At 38.3% G+C, this 22993-nt stretch overlaps 4 protein-coding genes across 4 annotated transcripts; 2 read left to right on the plus strand and 2 right to left on the minus strand.

Annotated features, from left to right (window-relative positions):
• Positions 1 to 1426: 1426 nt before the first annotated feature.
• On the minus strand, positions 1427 to 5807 carry LOC147314914 (acyltransferase PGAP2-like). The gene is made up of 5 exons (XM_086262040.1): positions 4906 to 5807; positions 4558 to 4807; positions 4202 to 4308; positions 3992 to 4100; positions 1427 to 3840 (listed from the first exon to the last, which is right to left on the minus strand). Exons 1-5 carry the CDS (start codon positions 5071 to 5073, stop codon positions 3710 to 3712), a joined length of 765 nt encoding a protein of 254 aa, XP_086118166.1. The 5' UTR covers positions 5074 to 5807; the 3' UTR covers positions 1427 to 3709.
• On the plus strand, positions 5786 to 10150 carry chrna10a (cholinergic receptor, nicotinic, alpha 10a). Its single transcript, XM_086262039.1, has 5 exons — positions 5786 to 6154; positions 7163 to 7308; positions 7476 to 7630; positions 8140 to 8672; positions 8755 to 10150. Exons 1-5 carry the CDS (start codon positions 6067 to 6069, stop codon positions 9453 to 9455), a joined length of 1623 nt encoding a protein of 540 aa, XP_086118165.1. The 5' UTR covers positions 5786 to 6066; the 3' UTR covers positions 9456 to 10150.
• Positions 10151 to 12296: 2146 nt separating this feature from the next.
• Positions 12297 to 13932, minus strand: LOC147314916 (olfactory receptor 52N5-like). The gene has a single exon (XM_086260294.1). The coding sequence runs from the start codon at positions 13230 to 13232 to the stop codon at positions 12297 to 12299; it is 936 nt and encodes a 311-aa protein (XP_086116420.1). The 5' UTR covers positions 13233 to 13932.
• Positions 13933 to 21091: 7159 nt separating this feature from the next.
• On the plus strand, positions 21092 to 22292 carry LOC147314917 (olfactory receptor 52B2-like). The gene has a single exon (XM_086260295.1). The coding sequence runs from the start codon at positions 21357 to 21359 to the stop codon at positions 22290 to 22292; it is 936 nt and encodes a 311-aa protein (XP_086116421.1). The 5' UTR covers positions 21092 to 21356.
• The last annotated feature ends 701 nt before the right edge of the window (positions 22293 to 22993 follow it).

The raw sequence follows: 22993 nt of genomic DNA on the forward strand, positions 1-22993 counted from the left end.
GCTGGCACATAGCGTCTCTCAAAAAGCTGTCTGATGCCACTCTCGGAGAGCATTCTCGCATCATGTGTGGAGCCTGGCCGTTTAGCCACAATGTCCAAAATCTTACAGGCCGCATTGAAGACTATTTGCACATTGATGCTGTGGAAATTCCTCCTGTTAACAAAGACAGCCTCGTCCTCTGATGGCGCAATTATTCTCACATGTGTTCCATCAATTACACCCACAACGCCAGGGAATCCTGCAATGTCCATAAATGCCCTTTTATGTGTGTGTAAAGTGCGGGCATCCAGCGGGAATGAAACAAATTGTGTCACAATATTAGGTTGTGACAAAGCTGTCAGTGTTTGGGTGATGACTCTGCTGACAGAGGATTGGGACAGACCCAAGTCATCACTGCTGCATTGTTGCATTTTCCCAGTTGCCAAATACCTCAGGGTTGTGATTACTTTCGTCTCCGGTGTAATAGCGTTGTGGCGTCGAGTTGGTGAAGTAATTGCATCTCTAAGGAGATCCACCACAAACATGATTCCTGCACGATCCAATCTGTAGCGTCTCAATAATTCCCAGTCATCCAGTGTTTGCAGGACATCTCTCCTGCCTCTTCTGTTGGCCATTTTGTGCAGCTGCTTAGGGGAACTCCTAAGCCACTAAAAGTCCTCTTCCCTGCTCTTAGCAGATCTCGCCTTAGGAGCCCTTTTAAGCGCTAGGAATCTTGAGGAATAGCTTTTATATTAACTGGGATTGTCGTGTCACTTTTAGGGGAAATTCTAAGAAAACGTCATGACTCTGAGAATTTTCTTAGAATTTGGCCGCTAGGAGCCACTTTTTGCACAAAGATTCTTTAGGGATACGGGCCCTGATGTCTCAACAGGACCTGGAAAAACTAGTCCATGCATTCATCTTTAGTAGGCTTGATTACTCTAATAGGATCTTTACAAGTCTACCTAAAAAATCAGTCAGACATCTACAGCTCATTCAGAACTCTGCTGCTCGGGTCCTCACTAAGACCAAAAAAGTGGACCACATCAGTCCAGCTCTGAGGTCTTTACACTGGCTGCCTGTCCGTCAGAGGATAGACTTTAAAGTTCTGATGCTGGTCTATAAAGCTCTGAATGGTTTAGGACCAAAATACATCAGTGACCTCCTGACCCAGTATGAACCTTCCAGATCCCTCAGGTCATCTGGATCCGGTCTTTTATCAGTTCCCAGAGTCAGAACCAGACACGGAGAAGCTGCATTCAGCTTTTATGCTCCTTATATCTGGAACAAACTCCCAGAAAGCCTCAGATCAACTGAAACACTCAGTTTATTTAAATCCAGGTTGAAGACTCTCCTATTCTCAGCTGCATTTCAATAAAACACCAAATCCACACTGTTAAGCTACATTTCAAAACTTACATTTTAACTACTGATTTTATCAAGGCAAGGCAAGGCAAGGCAAGTTTATTTGTATAGCACAATTCAACAACAAGGTGATTCAAAGTGCTTTACAGAGACATTAGAAACAAGAACAAATAAAAAGCATGATTTAAAATTGATTAAAACAAGCAAATAAACTAACTAACTAATTAACAAACAAACAAACAAACAAACAAACAAACAAACAAACAAACAACAGTATATAAAATCAAAACAGATAAAATCAGAACAGTAGATAAAATCAGTAGTTAAATGTAAGTTTTGAAATTTAAGCTTAAAGTGTGGATTTGGTGCTTTATTCAAATGCAGCTGAGAACAGGTGAGTCTTCAACCTGGATTTAAATAAACTGAGTGTTTCAGCTGATCAACTGTTCTGATTTTATCTACAGTTTTTTTAATCAACTTTAAATCATGCTTTTTATTTGTTTTTGTTCTTTAATGTCTCTGTAAAGCACTTTGAATCACCTTGTTGTTGAATCGTGCTATATAAATAAACTTGCCTTGCCTTGCCTTGCTTAGATACATCCTCGTCCTGTGCATCTCAGATTGCTGGCTCATCTGTGTCTTATTGAATGAGACACCAATCCAGGTTTTGCTTGGCAGTTGCTCACAATTTTAAGCAAGTCAACATGCCAGCATTTTAAGCTGGATAAATGTAATCATATTCTCCACCACATGTGTTGTTTCAAAAGGAAGGCTACATCCCAGGATATTCACAGCAACAACACAACTAGATGCGTGTTAGGACAGGTGTGGACATCTGCTGCTTCACTGTGAAAGGCTGGAATGGTGTGACCTCTGTCCAAAGGGTGTGTCGAGGTGGAAATCCAAGAAGTGCAATACGTTCCTGCATGCACACCAGCAAAGGTTGGCAGGACACCCCTTGAAGTAAAGGGGATCTAATGCCCCAAAACATGCTGCTCTGTTGAACTAAGATACATTTAAAGAAGGTTTATGGCTTTTGCTGAGAAATTTTAGGTGTCCAAAAATTTTATTTGACTGTTACTGATCTGGTTATCAATTCAGAGTTATACTATAAAGGGAAACCTTGACTGTTTGATAGAGACCTCTATTTAAAAGAATAATGGTGCTTGAATTAAAAAGAAAAATATATTATTTGTTGTTACTTTTCTTACTCATTTTTTTTTTTTTTTTTAGAATTCCTGTTATTAAACACATGTACAGACTTTGCAGAGTATATGTCTGCAATGTTGACTGTTTGGGCTAACACAGGGTCCTGTAGCTTTCCTGTAGAGTAAACCTGCACACTGAGGTATTTTCCAAGTCATGCCAGTATATTATGGTAAATATCCTTAAGTTTGAGTGCAAATAAAATAATTAATATTGGAGAAAATTACTGTCATCACATCATGGTTCATAGGTTTCAGTATTATATAGCTTTTTTTAAAATCTTTAAATCTACAGGTTTTTATTGGGGGATTTAATTTTGGTGCACAGCGAAGAGTTAGGTAATCAGGACACAATAGTGTGCACAGTTCCTCACATATTACTGAGGAAATCTGTTTTGAAAAGTGTTAAATTAACATTTCAACTGCCAGTATTGCAGAAGTATTTAAAGTTATGATTTACTGAACTTTATTATGTCTCTGTTTGTGTTTTAAAAGCCCGACTAGGAATGGGCATGGCAAACTAGCTAAGATTAAAAATACTCTGGTGTGTAATGTGGTTCATGTAATATACTTGCCCTTAAAAAATAAACCATAAATAAGTAACAACATAGAATAAAGCGCTTTGTCAACAGCAACCTGAATATTGCATTTTATTACATGAAAGTGAGTATCGGTGCCAATCTTTTTTGAGGACTCTAAATAGAGTGCAGTGTTTCTGAAGCTGGACACTAAGGCTTAGAATTCAGAATGCATCCATTTCCTATCCTTGAGTTTATATTTCAAAATAAAAGCCAAGCATACTTGAAGAACTATCACTTTACTTTGGCACATTTCTAGTATGACCACAAATTTGCTGTGCAGTGTATAAAAGTTAAAATGTCACATTACATAACATCATGTAGGTTGGTGAAGGCATCCATGAATGAGACACTGAGGCAAAAGAATGCACTTAAAGTTATCCTAATACCCCTACTGTAGCACATGTGCATATCTTATGTTCATTTGTCAGACATCATCACTCACTAAGGATTTGTGACTGGTCATCATGGAAATATATGGAAAAGGCCTTCATCCCACTCTTCCGCTTCAGCAGGATCAAGGCTGCTATCATCAGGTGGTTGGGGGGTGGTACATGTAGTACCTAGTCCTTGACTTTCTAGTCAGAAGTCTTTATCCTCTGAAGATGAAATGAGCATGACCTCCCGGCTCTTAAAGTCCCACACGGCTGTAAGATGGAAGGCCATATTGGAGAAAACAACTAGATACTCAAACAGGGCAAAGAATGTGTAACCTGATAAAAGAAGAAACAGAGTACAGAAAAAATATAATTTGGTCAGAATATTGTGAATATTTGCATTACTGTAAATATGATGGTTGATGATTAATATTAATAAAGCAGCACACAATCCACACAGAAACATAAGGATGGGTTAAATACTCACTCCCTGATTCACAGTACATGTTGTGTTTCCAGTAAAAGAATCCAGCAAAAGCACAGAAACATACATTGAGAAGTAAGAAACGCACTTTCCAGTGGTGAGACTTGGCATCCTGTGAGGGCACAACAAAGTAAACAAATACTGAAATTGACTGTAATTCTACAAATGATATGGCAGTTTTTAAGTTCTAGTGCCTCATTTGCTATTTCTTACCTCAGGACTTAAGGAATATTTCTTAATAGATTTCCATAAACGGCAGGTTATCAACATGTAGATTAGAGAACTTACAATGAACAGGACAAAACCTTCCTTATGCACAACTAAGGAGCAAAAACACAAAGAGGAAGGGAAATTTGACCAACAAATGGGGAGAACTTGTGATAATATGTTATTAAACTTTACATAAATGCACCAACCACCAGTCATATCATACTTAGCACAACTGAAACTGCTTGTTTTTAATGTACAAGAATAGGTAATAGTATTATCAGTATTATTATTATAGTATTACACTATATTTGTGCAGACAAGGCCTGTACAAAAATGCAAACTAAATTCAGAATACTCACAGTAAGTTTCAGTGGATGATACGTATGTGAGCAACAAGAGTCCAATGTTTTCAGATATAGAAAAGCCCAGGTTTAAACAGCTGAGTAAACTCTCTGGAAACCTGGTAGCAAAGCGAGCCTTGTAAAACTTGAAGTAGGTAAAAGCCACCAGTAACCTTGGTGCTGAGTGTAGTCCAATGCAGAATCGCCAAATGTGGCACTCAGGACTTAAGCTGATAGAGGCACTTATAGATGGCAGGTAATTAGGAACCTAAACACACATCAAGAATTTTGTTTAGGTTAAAAATATATAATCAATACATAATAAGGTATTGCAACTACTACCATAGAACTAAACATACACATTACCTGGCAGTGTGTACCAGTGGCATCTTCAAAATGAAAAACAGAGGATATGAAGACACAAGTGATGAGCCCGAGCAGGGGTAGGCACACAGTCGCCAGAACACAGGTGGCGAAGGATACCCTAATAACCAGGGGTCTTTCATGCCCCAAAATATTTGAACTTTGTAGCATTTTAGATTGCGACAGCGGGAAAAGAAACAATCGTGTAAAGATGATCACATACGGGATATAACGCTCTTGGCATCTGTAGCTATGCTAGGTAAGAAGAAAATAGACTGGAGATGAGTAAACATGTCAAGTACATCCATAAGGTCAATATTTATCTTGAACCACTCGGGAACATTTCAGATTTAAAACATTCGCGTGAATTTACTGAACATGTAATGGCTAAATCCATCCTACCTTCACCCTGTTTACTGTTTGCCAGTGGTCTCTCCCAACAATACCTACGCTGTAACAATAATATTTAAGTATGCAGGGCGGTGGACGTGCATTTCTCAATCAGCTATCGTCGATCGCCTAAAACACTGCTCGGCTCATCCAGTCATTTTAAATTCCCGCATTTTAGGGGGTGTTTGTTTTGTTTGTTTTGTTGTTTGCACCTCAGATGAATGCTCCGATGAGATGATAACGGGCCTGCGGGTGTAGCATCCTTGTCGTGTAAAACGAGTAGGTGGGGACCACCAGCACCCGGAAGAGAAAGTCGAGGAGGACAGTGTTGTGATTGCTACAGCATATATATTTCGACATAATGCAAATTATGTATTATGTAATTATTATCTTTAAAAAAAAAAAATCATTGGCCAGATTTAGCCCGAAGACAAGGAGCGAGAAATGTGTTATTATTTGTTTGTTAGTTGCCGGTAGCTCTCCGTGGTGCTGAATCACAGCAAACAGGGGACTGTTCTTATTATCATTAATTCGCCACCAAAACCCCATCAAAGATAATACACAACACCACCTTTAACTCGCCGTGTTTGTGCAAGGTGTACACGTGGTCGTATCAGCTGGATTCGTTCTGTCCCGCCCCTTCCTGAGCGCTTGTTGGGCTTGTACAGCACCGGATTACATCGCTGCTGACTTCCCCCATCGGTGTGTTTTTGTAAAGACTATTTTCGGCGAATAAAACGTGTTTGGGGACAGAGCAGTTCAAATGGTTCTCGGATGGAGGGCATTTGCTTCAGCAAGATGAAACAATGGCGAATGGCGAAGACTTTATTCCGCTGGCTGCTGTGTGTCGGTATTTTGCCGAGTAAGCTTACTTTCGTTTTATTTTCTGTTTACCTCGTATAATCTAAAACGATGTCGGTATGTCGATCAGTTTTGCGTTCCTATTTAGGTTGGTTTAATATCATATGAAAGGGAACTATATTAAAACTGTCCTAGCAGAGAAGAAAACTTTAGATAACATTTTTCTATAAAGTGTGGTTGGACGTGTGATCCCAGTCATCTGTATTTCATTGCATCTATTATATTTTATAGAACATCCTTTTCACCTCATATTTCCTCTCCCCCTCAAGCTGTTTCCCGCAATCCGCAAACTTGTTGCCAGCTGTTTGGGGATTTTGCTGTCATCATAATCCTGTAGACCTTCTTTGCATCCAGCTCAGAGGCTTTATTGAAACAGGACTCGAGGTTAACATCTGGTTAGTCCAAATCCATTGTTGACACTGGGAATAAATTTAGTGCTATAAACTACGTTTCCTGTTGAAAACTCTTCCTGCTCGTTTCCTGATTGATGAGTGATTATTTTAATTAGATTTTATTTTAATGCGTGAATAATGGCTTCGTGCGTTTGACGAATATTTCCCAATACTTTGCCTCCAGGTTTAGGCTCATTTTTATTTGTTGTTTGTTCACTGGATTAATGTTGCATGTTGCACTCTATATACTGAGCTTTAGCAGCGAAAGTCACTGTTGGCACATGTTGGCAGATGTGTTTGGTCTATTTCTAGAGCCTTATAGAAGGGAAATATAGATTGCCATTGCCCTTTGTTCCCTACCACCATCTGCTGTACCATCCATATTTTGTCTCACATGCCCCACATGTTTTTCCCTTTTCTTGCAACCCTCTAAACCCACAGCACTGCCTTTGCTGTGCATGTCACTGGCTTGAAAATCTAATGATCCGTGATCATACCAGCATGCCTTTCATAGCAAACACATATTTTTCTCGATTAAAATGGAAATACATGAATACTGAAATGCATCACATGTTTTGTGTTAACATAGCTTTAAACTGTTTTGTTCCTTGCCCTAGCTTGTTGGTGTGCTCATGGAAGATATGCTCAGAAACTCCTAAAGGATTTGTTCACAAACTACACTAGCGCACTGAGGCCTGTAGAGGACACAAACACCATCCTGAATGTAACTCTACAGGTTACACTCTCCCAGATAATTGACATGGTAAACTCCCACAGTGCACATAACCGTATGAGTGAAATTGATCCATGCAGATACACATATATCTGTATTGCTGTTTTGTATTTTATTTTATTGTGTTTTATTTTTTATTTTTACTGTTTTAACTGTAATATTCCCCTTTTATGATCACCTTTCTCAATATATTACAGGATGAGCGAAACCAAATTCTAACTGCATATTTATGGATACGGCAAGTGTGGTTTGATGCACACCTTAAATGGAATAAAGATGATTATGACGGCCTTGATACCATCCGCATACCGGGTAGTTATGTATGGAGACCTGATATAGTTCTCTATAACAGGTAGGTTGGATGGGCATAGAGTTCACAAATTCAATACTGTATGACGACATTCTGCCCAATATGAAATACACAAGCTAAACATGCTTTGAAGCTGTCATTTGTAGGTGTACAGGCCTATGCCGACTGCTTCTTATAGTCCAATAATGCAGCATATACAACAGTCTAGGCAACTATAAAAACAAAACCATAAAATTTGAATTTTAGAAAAGTGATTGAAAGTGCAAGAAAGTATTAGGTAAGTAGGTGTAAAGTAATTCCATATAATGATGCCTCCCATGGTTTAAAAGTGTCATTGAAACTAAAGGATGCTGAAACATTAAACATAATCATGTTATATTATTGAAAAGCAATAAAAACAGACACGATCCTTACCTAGTGTACTTGTGCCTTTCCAGTTTGAAACTAATCAAAGCTGTTTTTGTAAAAGACCTATTCAAAATTTGCTCCTAGTATGAATTTACAGTGTTGTTGAACATTGTTTTTTCAGCAATGATTTCTTTGTTTTTTAGCGCAGATGATCATTTCACTGGTCCCATGGACACCAATGTGGTGATTCGACATGATGGACAGATAATGTGGGATTCTCCAGCAATCACTAAGAGCTCATGCAAAGTGGATGTGTCTTTCTTCCCCTTTGATGCTCAGCAATGCCGGTTCACCTACGGCTCCTGGACCTACAACGGTAACCAGCTTGACATCCTTAATGCAATGGAGAGTGCTGACCTGGCTGACCTGGTGGAAAACGTTGAGTGGGAGGTGCTTGGTATGCCAGCTAAGAAGAGCATTGTTCTTTATGGTTGCTGTGCTGACCCATACCCAGATGTGACCTACACACTGAAACTTAAGAGGAAAGCATCCTTCTATGTCTTCAACCTGCTCATACCATGTGTGATGATCTCTTTTCTGGCACCACTTGGTTTCTACCTTCCTGCTGACTCTGGAGAGAAGGTGTCATTGGGTGTCACAGTGATGCTGGCACTCACTGTCTTTCAGTTACTGGTTGCAGAGATCATGCCCCCCTCTGAGAATGTACCACTAATTGGTAAGAATCAAATCCCAGTATGCGTGATAGTAATGCACCACAAATCTGTTCACAGATTTTCTCATCTTATTTCCTTCCACAGGAAAATATTACATTGCAACAATGACAATGATTACAGCCTCCACTGCTCTGACCATATTTGTCATGAACATACACCACTGTGGCCCTGATGCCAAGCCTGTTCCCAAATGGGCCAAGAAAGTCATTCTGCAGTACATGGCCAGAATGTGCTTTGTGTATGAAGTTGGGGAGAACTGCATGTCACCTCAGCCAGAGAAACAGGAGCCTCCTCCTGTACAGAACACCAACTGCACCATGAATGGTCAGGCGGGACCGGGCAGAGAGGACTGCATCTTCAGAATGGAGAGAGGACAAGAGATAGTGGGACCTATGCCCACAGAGGAAAAAGAAGACATGGATCAGATGCTGTCTCCTATAGGCTCAATCGGGAAGAACCCTACTAGCAACTACAGCTCTTGGAAGAATGGCATTTTTGCAAGCCTGGACTGTGGTGACTCAGGGGAGGGGAGGAGATGCAGGAAGGGAGGAGTGAGTGATGGAGAGAAAAAAGACAGAGAGATTTCCTGCAGCATCCAAAGCAATGAAACACAGCTCTTGCGTAACATAGAGTATATAGCCAACTGCCACAGAGATCAGAGGGCCACGCAGAAAAGGACTGGAGAGTGGAAGAAGGTGGCCAAAGTTTTAGACCGCTTCTTCATGTGGATTTTTTTCATTATGGTGTTTTTCATGAGCCTTCTCATCATGGGCAAAACCATATAACTGCAGACCTTTTCAGAAGGTTTGGTGACAGCATGAAATGCTGTTAATAGCATAAAGATTATTCCAGGTTAGGACAGGAATAATCCAGTATTATCAGATTCTGTAAAAGTTTCTCATATTTCCAGGAATGTTTGAGATTTCATCTCCTATTACAAACCTTTTTGTGAGTAGAATTAAATCTTTGATAAAGTTGTTGTTTATGGACTTTCTCCCCTTGCTATGTGAAAGTTATTCCACTCACCCAAGAAGTGGGAAGTTCTTTTGTCAAATCTATATATTTTATGATAATGATATTTTTTCAGTTGTTCACTATTGAGTTCTTCTTTTAAAAAATAAAATACAGATTAATTTCTATACAGCAACTTTTATTTCCCCTTTATTTAAGGTGTTCATAAACTAATATCAACAAGCAACAAATAAATATTATCCGCTGTTGCTTAAGAAATGTCTTATTGTTGCAGGAAAATTTAAAATGTCCACATTCCAGAAAAGAATCAATTAATTTACTGATGCGAAACGAAATAGTGAAGTGATGAAATAAACATACAGATCATTTAAGCAGCAAAAACTGTTACTTGCAGTTTCCTTGAATACTTAATTAGCCACTTGAGACTGACTGTTGAAAAACACAACTTTTGAGCAGAAATAAACATGTTTTCGTCCTGGTTCATAAACCATTTAAGTCTCTATGGGAAAAATTCCCATTTACAGGGTGATTTATTATATATTTGAATTATTTCTTATTATTTTATGGCTCACCCATTTAAAATGCACTGTGACTTATGCAAGAGGTATTAAAGTGTTAAAGACGCATTGCTCACTTAATGAGACTGGGTATCTGCACTAATTAGCAGGTATCTGTAATGCAAGGTTAATTATAGATCTATGAAGGAACCTAATGTTGTCACTTTTGTCTCCAAAAAGCCTAAATGGTAATGCCCATAATTTTCAAATAGAGGGTCCAAAATGGGACCTCACGAACCCGTGATGTGACAGTAACTTTTATATAGTGGTCATCATTGTCATGTCACAGAAAGAGGGTTTTTCATTCAAAACAGTCAGCACCTGAGGCTTTTTTGTGTGGAGCTTCTATATTCTCCCTGTTCTTGGGCGAACAGCTTGCTCCCTCAGTCCAAAGACACACGTGTCAGGTTGATTGCAGAGATTAAAATCAGCTGAATAGCCCTGTGATAGATTGGTGATGTGCCCAGGGTTTATCCCACCCCTCACTAAAATAGGCTCCAGCCCTCCTCCAACCCAAAATCTGACAAAGCAGTTAAATCAAAAGCAGTTACTATGGTTATGGTGGTGTCCTGAGAAAGTAAGGCCTCCAGTGAACCCTGAGAGGGTTCAATGCTCTTTTAATGCTTCACATGGCTTGTTTGACTAATTTATAAATCCATGAAAATATAACAGCTGGCATGGATATAAAATAATTATACTAGCACAAGACCCTTTGATAAAAATTGTGTTACCAGTTTCTCTAAAACATATAACATGCTTATGATGATGCCACTAGTGTAACGCTTATGCATTAACTGTGAAATCTCATAGTTTGCAGCCATTAGCTTAGCTCTTGGTATAATCCCTCATCTATATGTCTTAGAGAGGGATAGCCCTCTTTAATCTCGACCAGAAAGGAAAATAGTCTGAATGCTTAGTCAGCAGTACTCTGTTCTAAACTGTTAGGAAATGCACTACAATGCAATGTCACATTAACAGAAGTAGAGAAGAATTACAGTAAAATGTCATGGGAAAATAATCTGTCCTGGATAATCCAGGTGCATGTGGCATGCAGAAAGACAAGGAAAGTATTTTAGGGGGATTACAATGGTACTTTCTTTTTTTTTTTTTTTAAATTCAGAAATATATTTCTGGTAAAAAATGTTTTCCTTCTATCTAATGGTCCTAATTTGAAGGTGTGAAAGACAACTCCTTGAACACAATGATGCCAAACAATACAGAACAGTGTTGATAATGGATTAGAATGAAGAACTGAATTGATTAAGTTGATCCAAACAGCCATTCACCAAGGAAATATTTTATCACTGGCATTTCTTATTATCTTTAGCCACACAGTAATCTTAGTTGGCTTTTATGAGTAAAATTAGTTAAAAAACTCTAAAAGCCTTTTGTTTTTAATAGGATATGAAAAAGAAGCCTCAGAAGCTTCAGTTAGCGTTAGATGGAAAATAATAGTTGCAAGGGTACATAATAAACAACTGAAAATATATTCCCTATTGGTATATGTACAATACATTTTGTATTGTGATACTCTATTAAAGTAAAAAAAAAAAAAAACATTACTAACTTTTTGAGCATAAGTTTTGGGTTGTAAGTTATTAACAATGACTACACAGAAAAAAACCCACAAGCTTACTGAAAACAAATGCATTACTCAGCTCCAAATACATGCATAGTGATACTGATTATAAGGACATTTTTATTTATTTTATGCTCTGTCATAGATATTATTTTAATGGCTTTTCAGCAATCAATCAATAGAAGTGTGTAGGCCTGGCCCCACTTAAAAAAAAAGGTTGGTAGAAAACATTTAGATTTGAATACATGGGTGGGAGGAAAATTAATGCGTCACTCATTCTGATGTCTTGTCATTTTATGCTGTTGTTATTGTTATTGAGCTGTTGAAAGACTTTTCAAAAGGAACTGGAACTACAGTTAAAAGAAAAGGTTAATCTAAAATAGGTACCTTTTAGTTGCAACCACTGAAAACCTTACTTTATTTATTTATTTTGTACTAATGTGACCTTCAGGGTATTTAAAGGCGCCTATAAATAAAATGTATTATTATTAGTACTGTAAATTTAAGATAAAAAAATATTAGGATGGAGTCACTTTTCTTTTTAGTATTTCAGTAATTTTATGTCTTAATGATCTCGTTTGCATTCCATAAATTATTGGATTCAGATTAGCAGGGACAACATGAAATAAAACATATGCAATTTTCCTTAAGTCTGGGTAATTTGGGAAACGATGCAAAATAATTGTTAAAAATCCTGACCAGAGCATGATCAGATAAAGAACAAGGTGGCTTGCACATGTTTGCAGCGCTTTGTTATTTAAGTCTTTGTTTTTCTTAATCCAGCAAATGAGAGCAATTCTAAAATAGGTGGCAGCTATGCTTGCAATTGAACTAGTAAACAGCAGCACAGTGAAAAAGAGTCCATAGATGTTGTTTATGGACACGTCCTCACAAGAAAGCTTGAATAGTGATGCATTGTCACAGTAAGAATTTTGTATAGTGGATCTGCAGCGGGACAGCCTCACAGTAAGACCTATTAATATAGACACAAGCACTACTGACACCCCCCAGGCAGCTGCGGACAGCCCAACCACAGTTCTGGTTGTCATAATGGAACTATACCTTAAGGGGTGGCATATCGCCACATATCTATCAATTGCCATAATGATGAGGATCATATGTGAAGCCGATCCAAATGTGTGACTTTGAAAAGCCTGAACCACACACTGTTTGTAGGTGATAAACCGTTCGGTTGCCAAGATGTGAGCCATTAGCTGAGGCAGCAGGACTGTGTTACCTATGAGATCATTGACAGACAGGTTACAAAACAGAAAGTACATTGGCTGGTGCAAACTCTTCTGAGAAATGATAAGCAAAAGGACTCCAATGTTAGAAAAAAGCAGGGTGAAGTAAACAAAGAGCAGTAAGAAAAAGAGAGGATACGTTAACTGTGGAGAAATGTCAAAACCTTGGACCTCCAGAATATCGGTTGAAACTGTTTTGTTTTTTTCCATTCTCTTTACTTAATGGGAAACCTAAAAGAGAAAACACTGACAATGAAACATGATAAGTGTCCCAGTATGTTAAAGCTGAATGAACATACTTATTACACTTTTTTTTCTGCCTGGAAAAAAAATCAATAAAAATAAAATATGATTAAAAATGCTTCATGATAACAAAAAAAGAAAAACAAACACAAAATTAAATTAAATTACACTTTTAAAAACACATTACCTTCAATTGAAATATTCAGTAATCAAATTCTGTCTTGTTCTCTTGCATAAAAAAAACAAACCTTTTTCATTCATTTTCAAATATGGTGTGTAAAACAACAACAACTAAAACTGACACCAATAAACCATAACCATAAACTAAGGAAAGTACCAACATTTTATAGTGAAAATGCAGATGTTTTGAAAAAAACAAAACAAAACAAAACAAAACAAAAAAATGCTCAACAAAACCTACAACAATGTGAAGTCACAGTGTTTTAAGCTGCTAGTGTTTTGTACCTTGGCTGTGGAGGAAGGAATCTAATCAGCAGCTACAGCTGAGTGACTTTTATATTCAGGGTGTAACATTTGATATGAATTTACTGGCTTCTCCATTTCAGCTACAGTTCTATATTTATCAAGGGCTCGTTATAGATTCCCACATGAATTAATATGGAGCTTGATATTTAATTTTTGTCTAGATGCAAGAATAAAAGCAAAACTTTTCCTGCCATACACTTCGAAAGAAGAAAAAAAAAAGTTAACAAGCACATTTTAAATTATTAACAACAATGAGGACCATAAATAGTGGCCAGTGTGTATTATCTGTAGAAATTGTACTCTTTCCACTTTTCACTGTATGTTTGTGACCTGCACTCTACCTGCAGTCCTTCCAGACACATGAAGAAAGCAATGGGATATGGAAACAATGTGGACTTGTCCGCCATGGATTTATCATTACTACCAAGTGCAACTAAGTGTTATAGACATATCTGCTGACACAGCTTAACACACTTAATCAAACTAAAACAAAAAACAAAAAACAACCATTTAAGTTAGGCCTTATATTATATGGTGGTGCTGGACTTGCCACTGTTTTCCGGGACAGTTTCTCCTGCAGAGCTTTGGACTATGAGACTTTCCCTTTCTTTGAGTCACAGTTTCTTAAGGTCGGTTCATCAAATATATTTTACTGTGTTTTAATCTGCCGCCCTCCCGGCCCCGCTGGTGTTTATATCCAGGATTTCACAGACTTTTTATCCTCCATTATTAGATCAGCGATTTCATCCTGCATGTGGATGATCTTAGCTGTAGCATGGCCTCTGACTCTTTTAATTTTATTCAGCATGTCTCTGGTCCCACTCACGTTAAAGGCCACACCTTGGACCTCGTGTTTTCTCTTTGCTTAGACACAACTAATCTCTGTGTTAAGGATGTACAAGTGAGTGACCATTCTTGTGTTATTTTTAACCTTAGCTTCCCTCTGGAAACACCACCATCCAATCTCTTGTTCAATAAGTGGTTCATAAATCAGGATGTTGCCCTGAAGTTTTCTGATTTATGGATCCTCATGTGATCAGGGGCTGCACTGGTGCTGATGTTGCTACGCTGTCAAAGTCTGTGTGGACAGAGGCATGAAAGGACCCAAAATGCAGACACAAACGTAGAGGCCAGGCTGAAACTCAAAATGGTGGCTTTATTGCTGAACACTGGAAAAACTAAACTAAACTTGACAATACAAAATAAACTTGGTAGACTTGGCAAACAGAACACACAGACATAAATAAGCGAGGATGCAACACTGAACACAGGAAGACAGAGGACTTAAATACACACATGAGGTATCAGGAGAAGTGGCAAGACAGCTGACACACATGAACATAACGACATCACAGGGGAAACGTAAAACTAAACACAATGAACACAAGAACACAGGACCTCTTTCAAAATAAAACAGGAAACATAATGTAAAGCAGACCTGACGACATGAACTTAACAAAAGACATGCAGACATGAAACACATGAAGGGTAAGGGAGACTTAACACAGGGGTTGAAAACATAAGGGGAAACTAATAAGCAAATGAACATAGAAAACGTAATGAGCTTAAACATACACTATAAACATCAAAATATATTAAAACCCAAAACGCTGGGTCCAAAGACTCAGGATTGTGACAGTTGTACCTTTAAAAACTGTCATTGTTGCCCCAAAAAGAGCTCCTCCTCCTAAACGATGACATAAGGAACGTCAAAAGACTCTGTAGGAAAGCAGAACGCCTTTGGAAATCAACTAAAATTGATGTTCACAGGCTCCACCTTAGGGAAGTTTGGGTTTCCCTGCATGAAACCATTAAATCAGCTAGATCAGGATATTTTTCTCAGTTGATCTCATCAAACAAGAAAAATTCCAAAGTACTGTTCGAAACCATAAAATGGCCTGTATTTATATAGCGCTTTACTAGTCCCTAAGGACCCCAAAGCGCTTTACATATCCAGTCATCCACCCATTCACACACACACATTCACACACTGGTGATGGCAAGCTACATTGTAGCCACAGCCACCCTGGGGCGCACTGACAGAGGCGAGGCTGCCAAACACTGGCGCCACCGGGCCAACAGTAGGCAACGGGTGAAGTGTCTTGCCCAAGGACACAACGACCGAGACTGCCCAAGCCGGGGCTCGAACCGGCAATCTTCCGATTACAAGGCGAACCCCCAACTCTGGAGCCATGATCGCCCCATAAACTCTATTGTTTCCCCCGTGGACCACCCAGTACCTGTGTCCTCTATATGTGAGAGTGATGACTTTCTAAACTTCTTTGTAGATAAAGTTAATAATGTCCATATGAGCATTGAGTCTCTGGTCCACCTCCCTCTCATTTGCTGTAAGTGTTTAACCCATTGACCATACATGACCTTTCACTTCTGCTGGATAAAATGAACATCACCACTTGTCCAAATGACATTCTACCTGCTGTGCTGTTTAAAAATGCTCTCTCTGTCATATCTCCAAACTGCGAACGTTTTTGTCTAAATCTGAGTTAGAAATGATTATTCATGCTTTTATTTCTTCTCGCTTAGATTACTGTAACAATCTTTTTTTTTTGAGCAAAAAGAACCTTGACCATCTCCTGCCTATGTTTCTGATCTCTTAGAACCTCACACTCCCTCTCGCAGCCTGAGATCATCTAATCAAAGGCTGTTGGTAGTTTGTCAAAACATCAAAACTAAGAGTTTGAGTGAAAAAACAAACAAAAACACAAAAAAGTGTATGCTCAAAAGTTATTCTAAATGTTGAGACAGGTGTTGTTTGTGTTGGGATTCTAAAAATTTGTGAAATTTGTGGCATAGAAATGGTAGCACTGGTTTTTGATAATATGCAGAGTGATGGTTATAAAGTCTAACAGCTGCTGGGAGGAAGGACCTGCTATTAAGCTCCTTTGTGCACCTATGATTTATTTAGTTTTGACTGAATTACATACAAGAAAAAAAAGTGCCCTGTGGCAAGCTGGAGTCCAGGATTTACCCTGCCTCTTTCCATATATTTCCATGATTTTCCATGTATTTCAATGAGTGCTCCATAAAAGCATAAGCACATGTAAAAATAAATAAATAAATATTTTCAATATTTCATATCTACATTAACATCTGAAAATGAACCAGGGACTGGGGCAATTTCAAATTCCCCAAATGTGAATATGTTTATGTCCCAGTGAACCATGTCATCAGATAAGTCAACCACTCAAATAAACAATCAAGCAGAAAAATACCTTAACCTTACATAGAAAGGCCCGAGACAGTAAACTCAACCCATGTCCTTTTCTGTGGAACAGTACTAAAAAAGGGAAAATAATGTAATAAGTGGGTCAAATGAATTATCAAAGCAGCTCAAGGGTTCATCATATCAATTTCCCAGGGGAAGATGATTAGTCCTAATGTCCTTACTGCCCTTTTGTGTGAGTAAAAATTGTCCTTGTTCCCCATTGCCTGCTGTGATCACTTCAGAGCTCTGTTTTAATTAGTATTCTTTCATACTTTCTGGAAAGGCCGAACATTGAAATCATTAAACATGGTTTTTGTCTTTCTGCATTTTCTGTAAAACATTTTACTTCAATATTAATAAATTACTATGTCAGAAGGAACTGTTGTTCCTACAGTGCAAATGAATGTACATAAAAAACAATAAATGATTGTAATAATTTATATATTTATGAAAAAATAATAAACAGTGTTATAGTACCCAAGGTGTAAAAATAATTTACTTAATTTCACAGTTCATGATTAAAGTTTAAAAAAATCAAATGTTCACACATTATTATGCAACTCCACTTAACAACTTGTAAACATCTGAGTCAAACACACCTCCCAGGAGTATTATTGAAAAACAATCCTCATTAGCAAGTAAAACAGTATATCATTCTAGACTAGAGGTTTACCATTTGTCCAGGGATTAATTAAAATGTGAGACAGTTAATAACACATCAATTAATCAAACTTCTAAGGGGCTCATTAAAAATATGTTTTGACAAAGTAATCAGGGATTTGGCTGTTGTAATTCTGCCTAGTTAAAGTGGTTCCAGTTACATAATAGTTTTATAAAAGTTTTATTACAGCTCTTTATTTTAAGAGCTGAAATTATATTTAAGCTGAATAAAAATATATTTTTATTATTTCTGTGGCACTACTTTATGGTATAAGGTATTGTTATGCTAATGCAGCAATTATGTTATAAAACAGTTATAAAAGTATATAAAAGAAATACTTTTAAAGTATTATTTGTAGCACTATATACCAACATATCTTTACTAATAATATATATATATACGAGTTTATTGTTTGCCATTTGTATCTATCTATCTATCTATCTATCTATCTATCTATCTATCTATCTATCTATCTATCTATCTATCTATCTATCTATAGATATATATCTATAAAAAAAAACAAACACCCAGCACGCCCCTGCGGGCGGTTTATCCTTCAAGCTCGGGTCCTCTACCAGAGGCCTGGGAGCTTCAGGGTCCTGCGCAGTATCTTAGCTTCTGGACAGAGATCTCCGATGTTATTCCCGGGATCTGCTGGAGCCACTCGCCTAGCTTGGGAGTCACCGCACCTAGTGCTCCGATTACCACGGGGACCACCGTTACCTTCACCCTCCACATCCTCTCGAGCTCTTCTCTGAGCCCTTGGTATTTCTCCAGCTTCTCGTGTTCCTTCTTCCTGATATTGCTGTCATTCGGAACCGCTACATCGATCACTACGGCCGTCTTCTTCTGTTTGTCTACCACCACTATGTCCGGTTGGTTAGCCACCACCATTTTGTCCGTCTGTATCTGGAAGTCCCACAGGATCTTAGCTCGGTCATTCTCCACCACCCTTGGGGGCATCTCCCATTTTGACCTTGGGACTTCCAGGTTATACTTGCACAGATGTTCCTGTACACTATGCCGGCCACTTGGTTATGGCGTTCCATGTATGCCTTGCCTGCTAGCATCTTGCACCCTGCTGTTATGTGCTGGATTGTCTCTGGGGCATCTTTACACAGCCTGCACCTGGGGTCTTGCCTGGTGTGATAGACCCCAGCCTCTATGGATCTTGTACTCAGAGCTTGTTCTTGTGCTGCCATGATTAGTGCCTCTGTGCTGTCTTTCAGTCCAGCTTTGTCCAGCCACTGGTAGGATTTCTGGATATCAGCCACCTCCACTATCTGCCGGTGGTACATACCGTGCAGGGGCCTGTCCTTCCATGACGGTTCCTCGTCTCCCTCCTCTTTCTTGGGTTTCTGCTGCCTGAGGTATTCACTGAGCACTCGGTCAGTTGGGGCCATCTTCCCAATGTATTCTTGGATGTTCGTTGTCTCATCCTGGACTGTGGTGCTGACACTCACCAGTCCCCCCTCAGTGAGATCCCCTCAGTGAGATCATTAACAAGACTGGCTACAGATACCGACTACGGAACGGAGCAGTTGTCAGCCACCTCCTGTACATGGATGACATCAAGCTGTATGCCAAGAGTGAACGAGACATCAATTCACTGATCCACACTACCAGGCTATACAGCAATGACATTGGAATGTCGTTCGGACTGGAGAAGTGTAGTCGGATGGTAACAAAGAGAGGGAAGGTAGTCAGAACTGAGGGGATTGAACTACCAGAAGGCAACATTGCAGACATAGAGGACAGTTACAAGTACCTGGGGATCCCGCAGGCGAATGGGAACAATGAAGAGGCCGCTAGAAAAGCTGCAACCACCAAGTACCTGCAGAGGGTCAGGCAAGTCTTGAGGAGTCAGCTGAATGGTAAGAACAAGATCCGGGCCATCAACACGTACGCCCTGCCCGTGATCAGGTACCCTGCTGGGGTAATAGGCTGGCCAAAGGAGGAGATAGAAGCCACTATCTATCTATCTATCTATCTATCTATCTATCTATCTATCTATCTATCTATCTATCTATCTATCTATCTATCTATCTATCTATCTATCTATCTATCTATCTATCTATCTATCTATCTATCTATCTATCTATCTATCTATCTATCTATCTATATATGAATAAGACTTTATTGTTTGCCATTTGTAAAATTCAAACAACATATGGTAGAATTACTATTTTGGAAACATCTTTGAAAAGCAATAAGGAATAAGAAGCCACATTTGAATATTTGGTACCATCATCTTATTTAAAGAAATCTAACATCTATAAAAACTGAAAGAAACTTTCTAACCCATCTCACCTTTAACTGAAAGGTAAAGGTGCACCATCTGCACCATTGAGAGCATCCTGACCAACTGTATAGCAGTCTAGTATGGGAGCTGCTCTTGCCTCGGACCAGAAGGCATTGCAGAGTATCGTGAAAACCACCCAGCGCATTGCCGGAGCACCACTTCCTGCCATAAATGACATCTACAGGAAGCGGTGTCTGAAAAGGGCTGGGAAAATCATCAACAACTCTTCACCCTCCTGCCCTAAGGCAGGCGCTACAGGAGCAGGGACTAAGACCACCAGGTACCGGAACAGCTTCTTCCCTACAGCTGTCAGACTGCTGAACTCTGCCTCCTGACATCTGACCGACATTAAACTCATGGACTTATCACACACACACACCCACAACCACCTATAACTGAACACACACACAACGGACAAAAACAAACAAATGACCAACGGTACCCTCATACACACAATAATAACATGGACTGAACCACCACTCACAACCACTAGCACTTTATATAATCTCTGTAGGAAATAGCCACATATCTCACTGATCTAAACTGCACTACTCTATAATTCTGTTCAATAATAATTATAGTTCTACAACTGTTTACAACTGTTTATAACTTGTATAGTTCATATTTCTATACAGTTTCATATTTATATCCTGTTCATAGCCTGTACATAGCTTGTACACTCACTACAGCCTGTACATACTTTTAGTTATAGCATATTTATAACATACCTTCATACCATGTACATAATAGACCCGCATAATTTTTTAAGACCATAATTTTGTACCCTCATACCTATAATGGACCCATTTTTGTAATATGTCTATATATCTATTTCATTGCTAATATATATTTTGTAATATATCTATATTATTGCTAAGCACTTTCTGGATGGATGCAAACTGCATTTTGTTGCCTTGTACTTGTGACATGTGCAATGACAATAAAGTTGAATTCTATTCTATTCTATACTGCTGGAACTGGAACAAACAGACTGTTTTGTGTCGGAAACATTTTAGTTTATTCCTTATGTTTCCTGCATTTACCCTGTAGTTTACTGGTGGTTATTTTAATAGTAATGCGCTTAACATTAGTTTATTTAGCTAAATTAAGTAAAACTTTTAGTACTTGATTTGGATACTGAATACAACCTTAACAAAAATATTTTTTTTTTCTATCTTTGTAAATCCATTAATAATCCCAGAAGTATACATGTCACGGGGTGACGTTACATGTTCTGGTCAAGGTGACTTTAATAAAGCAAGAGAAGCACAACAGTTCAGAGCACTTTAGGCAACATTACATTTGAAAAATGGCACCCTTGATTTCTGTAAATATTAACTTGATTTTAATTATAATGTGAAAATATTTTAGTAACAATGTTTAGTAAATTCACAGTTGTCTTTTTCTAACTTTAAAATGGAAAACCAGTCCTTTGACTTTAGTTCCGAGTTAACCCTTGATCCATTTGTTATCCCACCTGGAGGAAAGTATCCTATATTTTTTCTTGGCATTTCAGTTTGTATTTTTGGAATTTCCTGCAACCTGACCTTGTTGGCTTTAATCATATTGAACAGAAACCTTCACAAACCCATGTATTTCATCCTATTTAGTCTTCCACTCAATGATCTCATAGGACTATCTGCAATGTTACCAAAAGTACTTTCAGATATTGTTACAGAGACACACAAAATAGACTATCATCTCTGTGTTTTACAGGCATTCCTGCTCCACATGTATGGTGGTGGCATTTTGTTTATTCTTGCAGCAATGTCCTTTGACCGTTATGTTGCTATTTGCATGCCCTTACGCTATAGCTCTGTCATGACACCAAGATTTATTAGTTGTATCATTGTACTAGTTTGGGGCCTCGACTTTGTCTTGATTGTATCACTGTTCTCTTTGCAGGCAAGACTTCCCAGGTGCAAACATGTTGTTATGAATGTGTTTTGTGATAACCCATCTCTCCTGAAGCTGACGTGTGGAAACACAACAGTCAATAATATTATGGGGCTGTTTAACACTGCTGTTATACAAGTTGTAAGCGTATCCATTCAGGCATATTCCTATGTTAAAATTCTCATTGCATGTGTGGTTACAAGGAAATCAGAAACAAAGGCAAAAGCTGTCAACACGTGTGTCGCACAGTTAGTTATACTGTTCATGTTTGAGGTTGTGGCAACATTCACGATTTTATCTCACAGATTCAAAAATGTTTCGGTTGACATGCAAAAGATCATGGGCATGCTCATATTTACTGTACCTCCACTTCTGAATCCAATCGTATATGGGTTGTATACAAACGAAATACGAAGCACTCTCCTGAGAGTCTTAAAAAATAGAGTATCTATGTGAATATTTGCTTACTGTTAATCAAATCATAAAAATCTTCTTTGAGCTGCAATAAAAATGAAAACACTGCGTCATCTGATCAGCACTTTGAAAACTGTAAGAGCTACACATGAAGAAGTTATGTAAAATAATGACACACACAAGAACAGACACATACGCCATCTGCATCACTGTGGAAAAATCTGCAGTTTCCTGTATTACAGGAAATATTATTGTGGATTTTTTGTGTCTGACCTTTTTGCTAATGTAGTTTGACTCAGTAACACTTATAAGATGTAGCGATTCTTAAAATATAGAGATAAACATTCATCCCACTTTAAATGAATGATTGTTGACTACATCGTACTGCAGTTATGAAAACTTGTTGTTACTTTTATCCTGATCTTTTTGTTTTGGTTTTGTGATGCGTTTTGTGATGTCAATATATTGACAATATACTGCACATGCTCAATACATCAAAGTACATTTTTCTGATCATCTTTATTATAAATGATAATATATTTAGATTCTATTTTTATACAGTTTTTTGAATTACAGAAAATATACTCATGGTCCATAAGAAAAATGGAGAAAAGATGGGAGATATTTGTGTTGTGGTTTATGTCATGGCCTGTCGGAGTGGCTAGGGATTTTCCAGTGCTTCTGGTGTCCACCCTCAGAGGTTCTGGTGTCTCACCTGTATCTCATTCATTAGCAAATCAGCA

Source organism: Aulonocara sp. 'chitande type north' Nkhata Bay, linkage group LG14 (assembly GCF_057382095.1).
Source record: "Aulonocara sp. 'chitande type north' Nkhata Bay isolate Kocher_YH1m ecotype deep benthic linkage group LG14, A_spYH_male_GT1.1, whole genome shotgun sequence".
Taxonomy (NCBI): Eukaryota; Metazoa; Chordata; class Actinopteri; order Cichliformes; family Cichlidae; genus Aulonocara; species Aulonocara sp. 'chitande type north' Nkhata Bay.